The following is a 15,237-nucleotide window of genomic DNA, read 5'->3' as shown; positions in this document are numbered from 1 at the left end:
TTCGAGCCATTCGAGCTCGCTAGGTGGCGAGCAGTGTCATCTCTTTGCTCGGGCGGATGCGGCAGGTTCGTTTTTTTGTGCTGCCTGCACCGCCTTTCCGCTGAGGTGCATGATTGCTGATGATCTGAGTTTTTATGCATCGGTTGTATCAAGGTAAGGCGACTAACAACAACTGGTCGTTCTCTAACGGCCGCATTGGATGTTTGTGGTCTCGTGAGTCGGTTAACGGCAGGATTCCAAGCGTTTGGAAAATAAAGGCAGCATTTTGAATGCAATCGTTATGACTTCTGCTCTGTTTACAGTGACGCGTTCACGCTAAACGCGTAGACGGACCGTGGTGCAAGTCGCGCATATACGATTGGCGTCATGGCTTGCTATCTGCAGTTCTGGTGCGCGGTAGGTAATGTTTTTGGTATTTAGCGCATTTTAAGCGCACACAACCACAGTACTTACCTATTTGTACTTCCTCGATCCTCAAACCGATCAGATCGCTAGGCCTTTCTCGCATAAGCATTGCTCGGGTAGCGCCGCCAGGGGAGGAACGCTCCTCCATTAGCTCACGAAAGGGGGAAATCTTCCTTCATTCCTAGGGGGAGAAACGCGCTCCTCCCTGTTAAAGGGAGAATCTTTCTACCTCTTAGGGAGCAATATATTATACATTCCTGTTTTACCCTTAAGAAAGAAACTACCACACCCTTTTTTCTTAGAGTATACCGATACGTTGCCAAGTTAAACAATAAATTGACAGCAGGGTATACGAACGATCAGTTTTTTTTTTCAAGAACCACAAATGAGCTTTCACCACAAATGAACTCTGCCGACAGCACGGTGCAACAATACATTCTTACGCTATCGCCGACAGCGATCCTTTTAGTGATCAAAAATGCCGCTTGAAGTATTAAAACACGCTCCTATTACCATGTTCGAACACTTTACGCGGTATTCATTATACGCGCAGTCTGCCAGCGATGAGATATACCTAATCAAAAGAAAACGAGCCTCCCACTGATAGCGCTGGTATACCGGCGGCCATTTTGGTTGAACGAAGAAACGGTGCTCCCACTGCTAAAATAGCGACGTTGCTGTTTTAAATGCAGTGCATTTCAGTAACTCACGTTGTCACCCGTGTTGGCGTCCGTAGTCCGTACGTTCACTGCGCATGCGCGTCGAGTCGAGGCGAAAGCGAACACTCTCTCGCGAGGGGCATTGGATTGGATTCGAACACTCTCTCGCGAGGGGCATTGGATTGGATTGGATTGGATTGGATTGGCTTGGATTGGATTGGATTGTCTTGGCTTGGCTTGGATTTGGATTGGATTGGATTGGATTAAAGTGGATTGTGTTGGATTGTGTTGCGTCATAGCCGCGGCACGTTGCGTCATAACCGCGGCAGACGCGCTTGGGCCGGCGCATGTGCAGTACTCTCTCTTCCGCGGTTTCCTCTCCTTCGGGCGCGCTGCGCATATAACCGGTGTGCCGTTCTCCGGCCAAGCAACATCCGCGGTTGGCTCAAACACATAGAGTCCTCGCCGCTTTACAGTACGCCAACGTCGTCGACTGGGACCGGCTTACGCAGTCCCCTCAACGTATATAAGCGGCGGAGCGCGCGTTCGGAATTCAGTCAAGGGCGTCTTTGCTTGGCTTTCGCTTGACGTGACGCTTTGCTTGACTCGACTAGATGCGACGCATTTACTCGAGTTCCCCCCGAGGGAAGATGCGGGCGGCTTTTTAGGGAAGAACATATGATACATCACAGTCCGCTTAGGGAGAAACTAGCATACCCTTTTTTCCTTAGAGCGTATTAGCAAGGGATATGCTTGTTTTCCCAACGAACACCATTCATCACAGCCCTCTAAATTTGTGTGGAGATTGCACGCATAGACGTCGTGAATCTCCTATAAAATCTGTAATATTAAAAACCGCTCAAACGCAACGCGCATTTTTTTGCATTCTGCCAGTAAATGGCTCACTGGGCCAGTTTTGGCGGTCTTCTTTCCGTGTTCCCCTTAACTTGACTTGAAGATATTTGCATAGCAGAAAAACATCGCTGCGGCAAGCTTTAACTGCGGCAAGCTTTTGCACAAAATAGCTTTCAAGAAGAGATAAAAGCGTTCAACGCGGGCAGAGGTCTTGACGGGCACGGTACGTACCTGGCGAGCGTTGAGCCTGAACAGCACCACGTCATCGAGGCTCCAGCACAGCAGGTCTCGCAACAGCACAAGTGATTCGTTCATCCTCTCAGCCACCATAACAAGGTCGAAGGTGGCGTCCAAGCGCTCAACGAAACCCCGCACAGCCGACTCATTGCCGAATTTGGCTGGCTCCAGTCCAAGATCGAAGCTCATCTGGTTGAAGCCTAGATTAAGTTTGGTTTGCTTCCGCGTCAAATTCTTCAGCAGACCACTCAGTGACTGGTTCCTCCGGGCCCTTTCAAGCTGCTCGAGATTCAGGCGCGTAACACGCTGGAAGCGTCAGAATATGCAATTTCAATTAAAACAATACGTACACTACTTCGGACTCCCTTCTAATATCCCCGAAAACATTTTATTCATAATAAACATGCGATAGGCTGTTTCGTTATCTTACTGAATTAGCTAACAGCTCAGGTACCCTCAGGAGAAATAACGCCCCATAACGGGGCGCCATTACAAATCTGACACCTTGAAACTACGCTGACTACGACCATGCTCTTCTTAAGCTATTGTGATATATCTATCGCAATACTACACAACAAAAGTAAAGAAGTGCGGCAAAGGGTCAACGTTTCATGTCACTCGTCAGGAAACGACCCCAAGCCTTGCACTACCCGACATGGTTCGCGCGGAATTGTGCACGTGTCGACATATTGTAACGTCCATGCCAATATGTTTCCTTTGTCGCTCACCCCAACGTTACTTAAGCGCCCTAGTTACAGGCAGTGCGCTTTGGTCACTACTGAAACTTCCTGTCCACTTCGAACGAACGTACATGGAATATGCGTGGGTTTTTTTAACTCTGGGACACGAACTAATGCATATGTTACAATTCTTTCCGTCAAGAAAATGAGCCAAAATACTACCTTCATTATAGACCACAATGCTTTCTCCTACACAAACGAGGTCATATATTGAAAAAATTACCAACCTCCACCTACTGCTACACTGTGCTATGAGTTCGCTAAGGTCCGCTAGGAGTTATTTCTACCCTGCAGAAAACATTTTTCATGGTTGTATTTCCAGCACATTTAAAAAACATGACCAGACAATACGGGAATAAAACCTATGCCACATCGCGCATTTCTATAGTAGCACATAAACAATTAAAAATTGCCCCCACCTCCCCGAAGGGAATCGTGAGGAAGTGCGAATGCATTTCTTGCGCCGAGAGTACACGGCGTAGTAATTCTGACATCGCCTTGAGAGGCGCCCAGCCAGCGAACGGTCTAAACTGGAGCAGAGCGAGCAGGAGACTGTAGCGAGAGAGCGCGCGCGAGCCGTCCCACGGAGGTCTGGCGGTTTATCGCTGCATATAAAGGGGGGTACGCCGCGCTGAGCGCGCCGAGCCAGGTGGCTGAGAGAGAAGGCGGGCGCGCGAGAGAGAGGGGTGCGCGCGCAGCTGCAGCCAGCGAGGAGAGAGGAGGAGCGAGCGAAGGGGGAGGGGGACGCGCGCAGCGGCGCACGGCAGCTGCCGGGAGAGGAGGTGGTGCGTGACGTCACGGCGCGGGTGAGGAGAGGGATGCGCGCGGCGCACACCGCCGCGCCGCGAGGGAGCGGTGAGGGTGTGGCGTCACGTGGTGAGTGACGTCACTGCGCCGTTGCTACCGACGCTCCTCTCCGCTCTGCGCCGTTGCTAGGGAGAGCAGGGCTGCGGACGCCGCCGCCGCCGGCGGTGGATGGTTTGGGGTCGCTTATAAAGTGCATCGCACTTAATAGAGAAATTATTGGGCAAAAGGCAGGACTACAGGTGGCTATGCCTGCACCACTAAATCTGGCGCGGCTATCCAAGGACACTTGCCCATTCAAACAGGATAAGACAGTTACATGTGGCACAGACTGTACAGTTTAATAACTCCAGGCTACGCCAGCACCATGAAAATGTACAGAAATGAAATATCGGCCACTTTTCTAATCAGTGTAGCGAACGCGGTTACGCACCGTACTTCGCAACACTGCCGTATTTTTTGTTTACCAATGCACGCTTGAGACAGTGGACGATGCTGAGACACAAATGCATATTTTTTGTGTGTCAGCACGACGTAAATAGTTTCAAAATAAAAAGGCTTGCGTTTTTGAAAACAATCCCGGGCCATCTCCTATAACGAGAAACGTGGAGAGGGTTGAAGCCTGTAGTGATAAGCCTATTCTTGGCGCTTTGGCGTTTTTGCCCACGGAGATGAAATCGTTGTGGGTAGAGGTATACAGTTTTCCTGTAAAAGTCTTGTGTCTTTGATGCATGAAGCGTTCTATTGCGAGGCGTTGGAAAACGACTATCCCGGCGTATTCTTTTAGTAGGCGTTACGTTCTAGCGCGACGTGGTAAAAAGGCAGTGTCCCGGTGTTTAAGTACCGTGACTACATGGAACGACGACGCCGACAAGAGATGTTGATAGCGGGAGCCCCTAAGAGGTTTCGCACCTAAAACTGGCCATTGTACCACGAACACACGTGTTGTGGCCAAACTTGTGCTGATTGTGTAATTGTACGTGTATCTATTCCCTTCTGTCGAACAGACATATACATTCTCCCTCCAATTGATGGCAATTTAGTTCAATGCTAACGCCTATTACCGCGTTGTCTGTCCGTCTTGTTTTTTTTTTTTTTCGTGTGCTGGAAATATAATTATCAAATACGGAGTAGCCCGAGCGCTAAGCCTTTTTCATGTTTCACGGCTCTCCTGAATTGGAATATTGCGATTGCTGCCAACACTCACTGGAAAACCACAGCTAGATAGAAGGATGAGGTGGAAAATTCTAGACAGGTTGTGAATTATTCTCTTCTGATCACAACCGGCTTCGAATAGCTCTTTACTCGTCTTACGCAAGCATTGATGCATGCGGCAGTGTGCAATCACTACTGTAGAGAATTGTCTTGTGCTCCGGTAATAAACTACATACTGCGATCAAGGAAAGACAGAATGACAGAACACCACAGAAAAAAGGAATGGTGAGGAAATGAAACGGAATAAACAAATTATACATATTTGTTACCGTATGTACCTAAAGTAGGGGCCCCGTTCCGTTTATACATAAGAAGAGAGAGGGCTCTTCAAGGTAACTGGTGAAACCAGCCCTGCTAGTGACAGGGCTTGCAATGCCAGAGGTGGGCGAGTACAGGTATAAGTGGCAAATGTTGGACATTATGGGTAAAACAGTGAAAAGGCAAACAAGAAACAAGCACGGAAATTTTGCTAGCAAAGTTGGGAACGAAAAATAGATCTGAAAAGGAAATCGTTACGGTAACCTCTTATTCAAATTCAAATTCAACGGTGCAAATAAGGAGAAGAAGAATAAAGAGCAGTAACTAAGGCGAATTCCAGCTCCCACGTCACAGAGCTGCATAGAAGGTCCCAAAAATAAAAGTACCCATGGCATTGCCTCGCACAGGTGATAGTACCGGACGTACCTCGAAATCGTAGTATGAGTAGAGTGACTCGAATAGGGTGGCCGGCTCTCTCACGATGGTGATGAAGACCGGGCTGGGCCCCAGCACGGCACGCATTTCGGCTTCGTTGAAGCGTGCGTGGTGGGCGAGCACGTCGAAGGGCGGGTGGCCGGCCGCCATGGAGCGGTTGAATAGTTCCGTGAAGCCCAAGTAGTTTGACCATGATGGTAGCACGAAACGCAGGTCGTGGCTGTCTCCGTAGCGCATCAGCAGGTTCTGCACCGCGGAGCTGGCACACTTGTGCGTCTTGAGGAAGCACACGGTGCGGCGAGGAAACAGAACAGAGGATCCGCAGCCCTTTCGAGCCTCGGACTCGGGCTGCGTCGCCCACAGCCTGTCGCAAAGAAAGACGTGTGCAGGCTTCAGCAAAACAAAATATTACGCTCTGAAGCTACGCGGAGCCTCCTAAGCAAGCCAACGTTTGTTTTCGGGACGTCGTGCACTGCGAACGTAGCCCACATTAACGAGTATTACCTGTTGTATGCTGCCGTGCAGCAATGTCTATGGTTTATTTTAGTTGAAGCATAGCCCAACACGCTACCTGCGTACTATTTTAGCGAATGCGCCCTCCCTCGTGGGTATTTGTAGGCCGAGTTTTTAAAAGACGTTCATGCCACGTCAGCAGTCCCTTTTCTCAAAATGGTAATTTGAGGCCCAAACGCTTTTGTTTAAGTACTGTCATGCCAAATATTTCTGTCTCTCCTCCTTTGCCCTTCTCTCATAGCGAGTTCCGTAAGACTCACGGCTTCAAACCCACAAACTCCAAATTATTCCACTCTGCATTTTCGCGCAAACGCTTAGAAAAATTCCTAGGGCACCTTAGCTTTTCTATGAGCTGTGAGTACGAAAGCAATAATATTCTTTACCGAAGGTGGTGTATCACGCCTGTCCTGTAAGACGAACCCGTCGCAAAAGGTCCGCGACATTGGCCCCTTGTATCACATGCCCCGCGTCCAAATCTCCGCGTCCCAAAAGCCCTGCTGCCAGTTTTCCCGAACCAAACATTTGTCAATTTTAGGTCCCCTAATTTTCTGCAAGTAGTAAGATATTGTTCGACGACCATCTCAAGGCAACAGCGAAGGAGGCAAAACAGCATTTCCACAGCGTAAAAGGGAAGAAACCCGTCTTCCAAATCGCTTTATTTGCATTAATCTCACCCTTACCTAGCACTGCAATGGCGTGCATTTTACCCGCACTAGCGCGACTTCGGACACATGGTCTAAATAGGATGGAGTTCAAGACCAGTGCTGTAGAAGTGGTGACCACGTGCGGAACATCGTCATGCCCGTGTCCGTGGCGTTAACGAGTGGCACACAAAACCAGTTGTTACTGATGTCCCTTGGAGTGGCACCGCACTCGGGCCACAGCCGGGTTAAGTGAGCGCAACATTCAGCCCCAAACAAACTTTGCTAGTGATGTTCATCGAACGGAAAACGCAAAATATGCGTCCTTTATACATGGCTATATACATGGCTATACCAATATTATTCATACATGGCTATATACTAATATTATTTAGCCATAATTTCACGACATGAGCTTAAAGAGGACGAGCCAGCAACGTCAGTCAACGTACTCTTTTCTTCACTTCTCCTCACCGTCTTTACTTCGCCTTCCATATTCGCCATAGAATGATTATAAAGGAAAAAAAAGAACGAAGGAAAGAAGCTTAGGGTGCCATTGGCTCAGATTAAAGTGCGGCACTTAAGAACGGGACTTTCGGCGTGAGGCTACGGGCACGATGCAAATTTGCACGGGCCTCGGGATAACCGGGATTCTGAAAATAAGGCACAAGTCGGGATTCCGGTGTGGGGCAATTCAGACGGTGTTTTCAATAGCATGCGCTTACGTGCACCACTTCCCCAAACGAAACTGCCGGCTGTTCTGCACGCACATTCACCGATCCACAGCCAAACAACAGAAAACTGGGGACTTCGAGCCAGGCTGCGCTCTCGAACAGAAAAAAAAAAGCGTTTTACGGTAAATCTGTACACCTCTCCACCGCCCTCAACGGTTTCATCATCGAGGGCAAAAATGCTCTCCGTGGGAAAAAACCCCGAGGCCCAATGGCCTAAGACGCCGAGCGCACGTGTCAAGCTAATCAGGCATACAGCATAGTGCTCAGAATCCCTTTAAGGAAACCGCAAAACAAGCTTCAAAACCACAATATGAATAAGAAGGCGCCTGTGAACAATGGAATCCCCCCCGTGTGCAAACATAATCTGGTAAAGTTTATGTTAGCACATTACCTTTGAAAGCTAGACAGGACCAGTGTCCCTAAATTGAGCAGTTCTTGCCCAAGACGCCGAGCGTATGCGTAAGGCTAAACCAGAACTCAGCATTTGCCGCATCATTGGAAACTCGTGCAAGTTATCTTGCGTTATCTTTGATTCGCATTCGGTACGACGTCAGTCGTACCGAATGCGAAGGACTAGCTAAGGACTAGCTAAGGACTAGCTAAGGACCGAAGGACTAGCTAAGCCTATCACAGTTGGCCGACTACAGTCAAACCCGTTTATAGCGAACTGCAATATGCACCGCGATTAGTTCGATATAGCCGAACCCGCCTGTAACGAGCTTATTGTTACGAGTTCGCAAACCCCGGGAGCCCCCCGCCCTCTCCCCAACTACGCCATCCGCGTATGCAGAAATGAACATAGTACAGTAGCAATTATTAGACTAAAATAATCCATTTATTGCAACTATCAAAGCTACTTTTCGCCTTAACTGCCCACGTTGCAAAAAAACGGTGATTTTTGTTTTCACTTTCGTTTTGGCGGCATCAACTAGCATAGCATTCTCTACACGAAACATTGTTTGCACCAGTTGGAGTCCGTGTCCTCAAAAATCTAAGAAGCATTGGCGGAGCACATCAACTGCAGAAAGCGCTTCATTATAAGCGTCGGACGGATTTCACTGGCGACATCATCGGGAACGTTGGTGAGCTCTTCCCACAGTTCACCAATGCTGCTATCTTGGTCCGCACTCAATGACTGGGCGTGTTCCGTCGAAAGTCCCGCGCATCGGAAACAGTTCCGGAAAGTATTCGGCGTCACGTCGCTCCGTGCGAGGCGCAATGTCTCAGTCGCGGCTTTTGCTCCGTGGTCGCGGCCAATCCACATCTCAATCGCCGCTCCGAGATCATGCATTTCGACGGCCATTCTAGGCGCCCAGAGTTCGATATATCGGATGTCAACTTCGTTATAAGGAATATGTTTCCAATGTATTTACGTAACTGAATTATTTTTGTTCGATATATAGCATAATTCGCTCTATCCGGGTTCGTTATAGCCGGGTTTGACTGTAAAACGCATAAACAAAATGGCGGCGCCCATGAACCGTCGCAGTGTAAACAAATGTCACATAATGTGAACTGACCAATAATCATGGCGGCGATACAAAACAATAAGAGAAAAGAGCGCCAAGTCTGCGTACCCTTATCTAGTGACACGAGCGGAGCACAAGCGACCATTTCATGGCCTCTTCCATCACCATTTGTAGTGGTTTACAACAGCTTTCCTGGACATATGTTTTCGCAGGGCCAGATGGCGGCCAGTTTTTTTGCATCAGTGGTACATTTTTTTTTAGTTTTTTTATCCTAATTAAAGTTTGCCTTTTAAACCTCCCAATGTTCACCCGTTACTTATATGGATAGCGGACGCATCGACTCCCCGAACAGCAATCCGCGAGGATAGAATACCAGTACTGTTGCCACACCCGTACTGCGCGCAGAGCCTGGGCGCAGCAAGCCTTAGCAATAGCTTCAGAAGGCACTACGGACTACGAGTGCTTAGAAAGATGAGGTTTATTTACTTCCTTATATCCCCTTTGATATATCTTCTGCTGGGTGCACCTCAGTAAGGCATAGGCGGAGGTACGATGCTCGGCAGGAGGCGTACTGCAACGTGGTCATCTCACCATCATCATCCCTTTCCCTTTTGTCCTTTACTATACCTAAGGAGCCTGCCCAACTGCCCTTGTTAGGCCTATGTTTGCTCTAACGTAGATTTTCAGGCTAACGACGTTGCAACGAACGTCAACCTCATTGTACGTGAAATCACGATTACAGATTTAAGACGTCGCACATCATAGCATAACGTTAGACCTAACGTCAGGCCGGAAGATTCCGACGCCGCTCAGTGTCCAATCGAAAGCCTCGCTGCATTTTTTTGTGTTGTGTTCACAGCGACCGGACGCGCCGTGGCCAATACGGTACGGTACGACAACTTTATTGATAGTGCCTGCAGACGGCTTGTCGCCCTGGTCTTGTTAGGGTACTTCGCCGCGACGCGGCCTTGACGTCGTCTCGATTGGTGTCGCCTCTACTTTGGCCAATGCGAACTTTATGCCCCCGCACACCCCCATTCGCCGCCCATGGGGAACTCCTTTTATTTCTGTTTCTTTTCTGACGCATGGACTATGGGACTTGTCGTTGCCAGCAGGATCTTGAGTTACTAGGGCACACGTTAACACCGGCAAAAGCTTATGTAGCGTATCACTCCACTGAAGCCACGTGACCGGATGTGAACGTAAGCGCGTATTTAAAAGAATAATAGGCTTAATGTTTAATGCGACTTCCATTCTCGTTCATCAGTTGTATCACCGTGGTTGTATCTGAGTGTAGCTGACAGCCCATGTCGACGCCGGCTTTTTTGCGTAATGGGCCGTTTATTCTTTCTGCATGAAAGTGCGTGAATTATTCAAAATGAGCCTTTGCTGAAGCTATGAAGCTATCGTTTCAACGCCAGCTGGTTGCATGACAAATATTCCGCACCAAGTAAGCATAGAGACTTTCCGAATACCTCCTGTTTCTTGTCTTTCCTAAAATTGACCACTTGCAGGAACCAAAGCACTAGCAGATATTTAATGGTGTATTTTTCTATTCTCTTTTAAAAGCTCGTTCCCTGAATTCATACTCAGTTACTCACTCGAACAAAATGCACACAGCTAGAACTATATAAGTTGCTGCAGACTTTAGGAGGAGATAGAAAACAAACGCGCCCTACCTCAGAAACGGCAGCAGCAACAGTAAGCCGAGGAGAAGGAGCAGAACGAATCCTTTTCTCGCGTGGAGGCCACCCACCACACCCATTGCACGTCCTGCGAACAGACTAGAAAAAAGAATATATTTTGCGGGAAAGAGCCGTACTGCCCGGCAGCAACTATTGCAAAGCAGCTGACCTTGATTATTCCTTTTGCGCCCTAGCTTTCACACTCACAGAATCGACCACGCTGGAACCCACTGAAACAACTGCAGAAAATAACATTTTGTACACAGCAATTAGTTGATTTTTATATACACTACACAATTTTTGCAGAAATATAAATAGTTTGTTATAATTTGTTTTCCAGATATACTCACCCTACATTCCAGTATGATAGTTACCGCGGCTGCATAACCTGGGAGACTGACATTTGAAACGTAACACCACGCATACAGCAAGCCTTTGCCCACAATATCAGCTATCCGGCGATTAATTGCACGACATTCAATAACCTGGAGTAAACACTTCTGAAAGAACTGCGATGAGCCGGAAAACTGCAGCTGTTCTTGCTTTTTGTCTTGTTCTCACGTTTTATCTGAACCTCCGTCCAGTCGCTACTTCGCAGGTTCCCCGTGCTGAAACTCTCTTTCCAGGCGATGGATAAAGTAAAGTTGGAAACTTTGTACTCATCTTGCCAAGCATGCCAGGAAATCCATTTTTTTCAATTTGACAACCCCTCAGTATACGCAGCACTAACGGTATTTCGCGGTGATTTACCAAGTGGTGACGGTTCTTGACTGCTCGAACAACTTGCTCATCACAAACAACAAGCAAAACGTGAAACTTAAAAGGGCTAAAGCTAGTGTTCAAGCGATTGAATACATTCCCAGGCTGACAGGCTTGAACAACAGTCCTTGTGCCTTTGAGTGCACGTCAGTAAAGGCACTACATCCTGGTGAAGTTCAGCAACTAGGTAATATTACAGAAAACAAAAAAAGGCAGGGGAATAATTTCTTAACCAAATTATATATGCAACCCGAGATTATGTATTTTCACGTGGCCACGGATGAGGAAGGTTTTTTCAAAGAACAAAAGTTTAGTTGAACCAACTTCTTCTCCGTAAGAAAGCAAGGAATACACAACCGGTGAATACACCAGAGTACACCAACAGCGGTCCACAACGTGACCTGCAGAGATGATTGTCGGCAAATCGATGGCGCGGGTTCTATCTTTCCGTCTGATTGTTTCTGGAACATTAAAACTACAATGAGAAAACTGGAGACCAAATAGGATTAGTTCAATCCAGTGATGATACGTCAAAACACTCTTTTTTTGGAAATAAGATAGCCGGTGCGGCATACAAAAGAAAGACAATGAAACACGCGCTTCGCTCGGGAAACAGAAAGAGAGCCGGGCGCTACCATACGCTGACAACAAAACACGTAAGTAAACAAAATAGAAGGAGATGTTCGCGGCATTATGCCCTGAAAGCAGTTATGCGAAGAATACAAAATCGTACTACATTCTCAGTCGGTATTGCATCAAAACCACTACCAACGCCAACCATTGGGAATCGAAGAGAGTATTTGCTTATGTTGGATGAAAATGAAAGAGGCCGTTAGCAGCGTGTTTACTGAAAATGCTATCAGCTGGTTATTAAACTTGTTGTATAGATTTCTCAATAAAATGCTCTAAATTTTCTTAATGTTTATGTAGAAAATTTTCGATGAGCTATTTATTTAAAATGTCAAACAAATTATAAATAAAACATTATTGGCGATCAATTAGCAGCCATTACGGAGTTGCAGTCGCGTCTCTTAAAATTTTAATATATTTGATTTATACACTTGAAATGAATCCCTTAATAACCCCAGTCGGCCAAATTTGAAATGTATGGCTTAAGTTCAAGCTCAGCTTTCTGTGCTCAGTTTCCGATCAATTTTTAAATAGATACATCGCGAAAAACAACAAATACACGATGAAGCGAAGGTGCGAGCGCTGTCTTTTAACTAAGTTTATATATGCGCCATCATGTTAACAAAAAATAGGAGATGCTGGCCATAAACAGACAGCAAAAAAAAAAACACACATTATCAAAAAGCGTTCCTGCACTTGGCACAATCTTTGAAAATACCGTGTTATGTCGTATCCGATGTACATCACATGTTAGCTACAAAATCAAGATGTTTTTGGGACAACCTGATTGACGCGCAGCTTACGCGTTTGCTACCTATCCTCTCAATCTCGTGTGCTTCCATAATGACTCGCGCCATTTAGATTCTCCTCTTTCGTACCACATCCTAGATGTCAATCTGTGGTTTTCACTCGCAAAATTTGCAATGCATGGCTAGAAAACCATCAGTGCCGCTCCAAACGTTTTTGTCTTGCTGCCTAAATCGGTCAATTAAGCACCTGGTTGTTTGATCCACGTACACTGAGTGCCATCTTTTTTGCGGAACGCCATAAAAGACCCGTTTAACAGACGGGACGTACTGCAAACGTTGCTGTATGTGTCACCGAAGGTTTAATGCACCTGTCTTGCTAGTCTTTTTTGCAAATTTCATGAGCTTGTGGGGAGCTTTAAGTGCTACCTTCAGGTGTACACGGTTAGCAATCTTTTATAAACCATGAGAACAGCACCCTTTTTCTTCCTACTCTCCTGACGAGGCTTATCATGCCTATCCTTGCGATGGCAAGATGCTGCCTCCATAAAATTGCAGAAATTGGACACGAACAGCAAAGTGAGTGAAGAAATCCGCAACGGTCATGATGTGGAGCACCTAGGATACTTCTCGGGTGCTCCCAAGGTGTTGGGATTATTATGCAAACCTATAAGCGCCAGGTTAACATTCACACCGACCAGGAGTGCACCCCAATCCTGTACCAACTACTAAAAGAACAGTGCTAAAAACAGAAGCTCGGTGGTATGATCCGCTCGGACGTATGTCCCAATTCAGCGTTAGAGCCAAAGCTCTATTCAAAGATTTCCGGCAACGCACCGTAGAACGGTAATAAGTGCTACCGCGGGATTTAGACATGAAGGGGGCGCAGCACGGTTGTGAATTCAACGGCCTGCAATGGTCGTTCAGTTTGCAACCTTACTGCGCGGGCGGGGGCGTGTGCGTCTGCAGCGTTGCTACCGTGCAGGTAAAACTGGATTCCCACAGAAAGCAGTGCTACATGCGTTTGCTGATGCTAGCCCTATGGCAGGACACATACTTGTGGACAGACTTGACTATGGCCTTACACTGGGCGAACGGCGAACCGTCTCAGTGGAAGCATTTTATGTAGAATCGGTTCACCGAGATACATCGCATCACAAATTATCCATTTGGCGACACTGTCCTGGATCCGGAAATCCAGCTCACCACATGACCCAAGGATTCAGCAGTCAGGAGATCGTCGACAGTTCCGTAGGGTGCAAAGGACCTAGGAAGGTAGAGATAACCGAGAGTTTCGAGCCAAATCACTCATCATCCAGCGATATCTCCACGGCAATAGGATAAAGAAGGGTTCCGGCAGCTGCCAAGGCTACGAGCTCCCTAGCCCTGACAGTTTAGACATAACACGATACAAAGAAGCAACGAGACTTTTCCGCGCAACAGCAAGACGTCTGAGATAAGTTCACAGGTTAAGCCGTAGCAGCTATGCACCTGGCTCGCTGAAGACCGACGAACTCGATGAACCGAGAAATAATGGATAAGGCAAGCACAGCTGCTGCGAGAAATTGTATACATGAACAAGGGCGAACGCTTACCCAGTGAATCATCACTCTGGGATTTTTCCGCGTTTGTGAACAATGGAGCTGTACTCCGAAACTCGGGCACACACAAGCAAAGTGAGAGGTATGACTCTGCAGCACAAAGTCACACCCCGAAAAGCATTCCTATCGTTAGTGGGGCTGACCTCTTCAGCTATCATTAAAGTTTCTCTTTGTCTATCTCTCTCTCATCATGTTAACAAGCGGGCCACCGGTAAGGAGAACTAGTTCCTCCTCGATCTCACCTCCAGGTGCTGCGCGGAGGAGTGCGGGAGTATTGCACAGCTGAAAAAAAATTTTACGCAGTGCGCCCATGCGAACTAGTTGAAAAAAAATGATCAAGGCGTGCGAATATGTCAGCGGTTCAATGCTCGTCCAGCCACTGAGGTGATCGCGCCACTTCCACTGAGGCACAGCCGTTTGAAGTGACGGAAGTCGACTTTGCCGAAGTTCTACTGGTCAAAGAAACGCGTGAAATGTAGGAGTCGTTCTGACATTCGTATCGTGTGCCGTAACCAGAGTTGTTCATCTAGAGCTCGTAAAGGACGTGTCCGCTGGATCACTCTTAATCGAACTCTGTGATTTATATCAAGAAGAGGAGTCCCTCGAGTCATTTACAGTGACAACGTCATGCCTTTAAGAAAAGCAAACAGAACTTTCGCAGCTCTGTAAGCCGATACATAATCCCGCACCAACAAATTAAACCGCAAACGCCCGCATTCTATGAAAATTCAGAGTTGAGCGTGAGTTGTGGAAACGTGGATCCTATGAAAGTCTCATCGTATCAGCAAAACTTGCGCTGAAAAATAATTGACTCCAGATTGTTTCCATTCGATTAGCTGGCAACAGTGGTT

The 15,237-nt window shown here is 47.3% G+C and overlaps 1 protein-coding gene across 1 annotated transcript; it reads right to left on the bottom strand.

The window, feature by feature from the left end:
• Nucleotides 1-2,006: 2,006 nt before the first annotated feature.
• LOC144159804 (galactosylceramide sulfotransferase-like) lies at nt 2,007-10,744 on the bottom strand. Its single transcript, XM_077691487.1, has 3 exons — nt 10,645-10,744; nt 5,600-5,972; nt 2,007-2,462 (listed from the first exon to the last, which is right to left on the bottom strand). The coding sequence occupies exons 1-3, from the start codon at nt 10,728-10,730 to the stop codon at nt 2,007-2,009; spliced, it is 915 nt and encodes a 304-aa protein (XP_077547613.1). The 5' UTR covers nt 10,731-10,744.
• Between the last annotated feature and the right edge of the window lie 4,493 nt (nt 10,745-15,237).

This window comes from Haemaphysalis longicornis, unplaced genomic scaffold (assembly GCF_048455015.1).
Source record: "Haemaphysalis longicornis isolate Haplotype H1 unplaced genomic scaffold, Haemaphysalis longicornis Haplotype H1 scaffold_10, whole genome shotgun sequence".
NCBI lineage: Eukaryota > Metazoa > Arthropoda > Arachnida > Ixodida > Ixodidae > Haemaphysalis > Haemaphysalis longicornis.
This window is presented reverse-complemented; position numbering and strand designations above follow the sequence as displayed.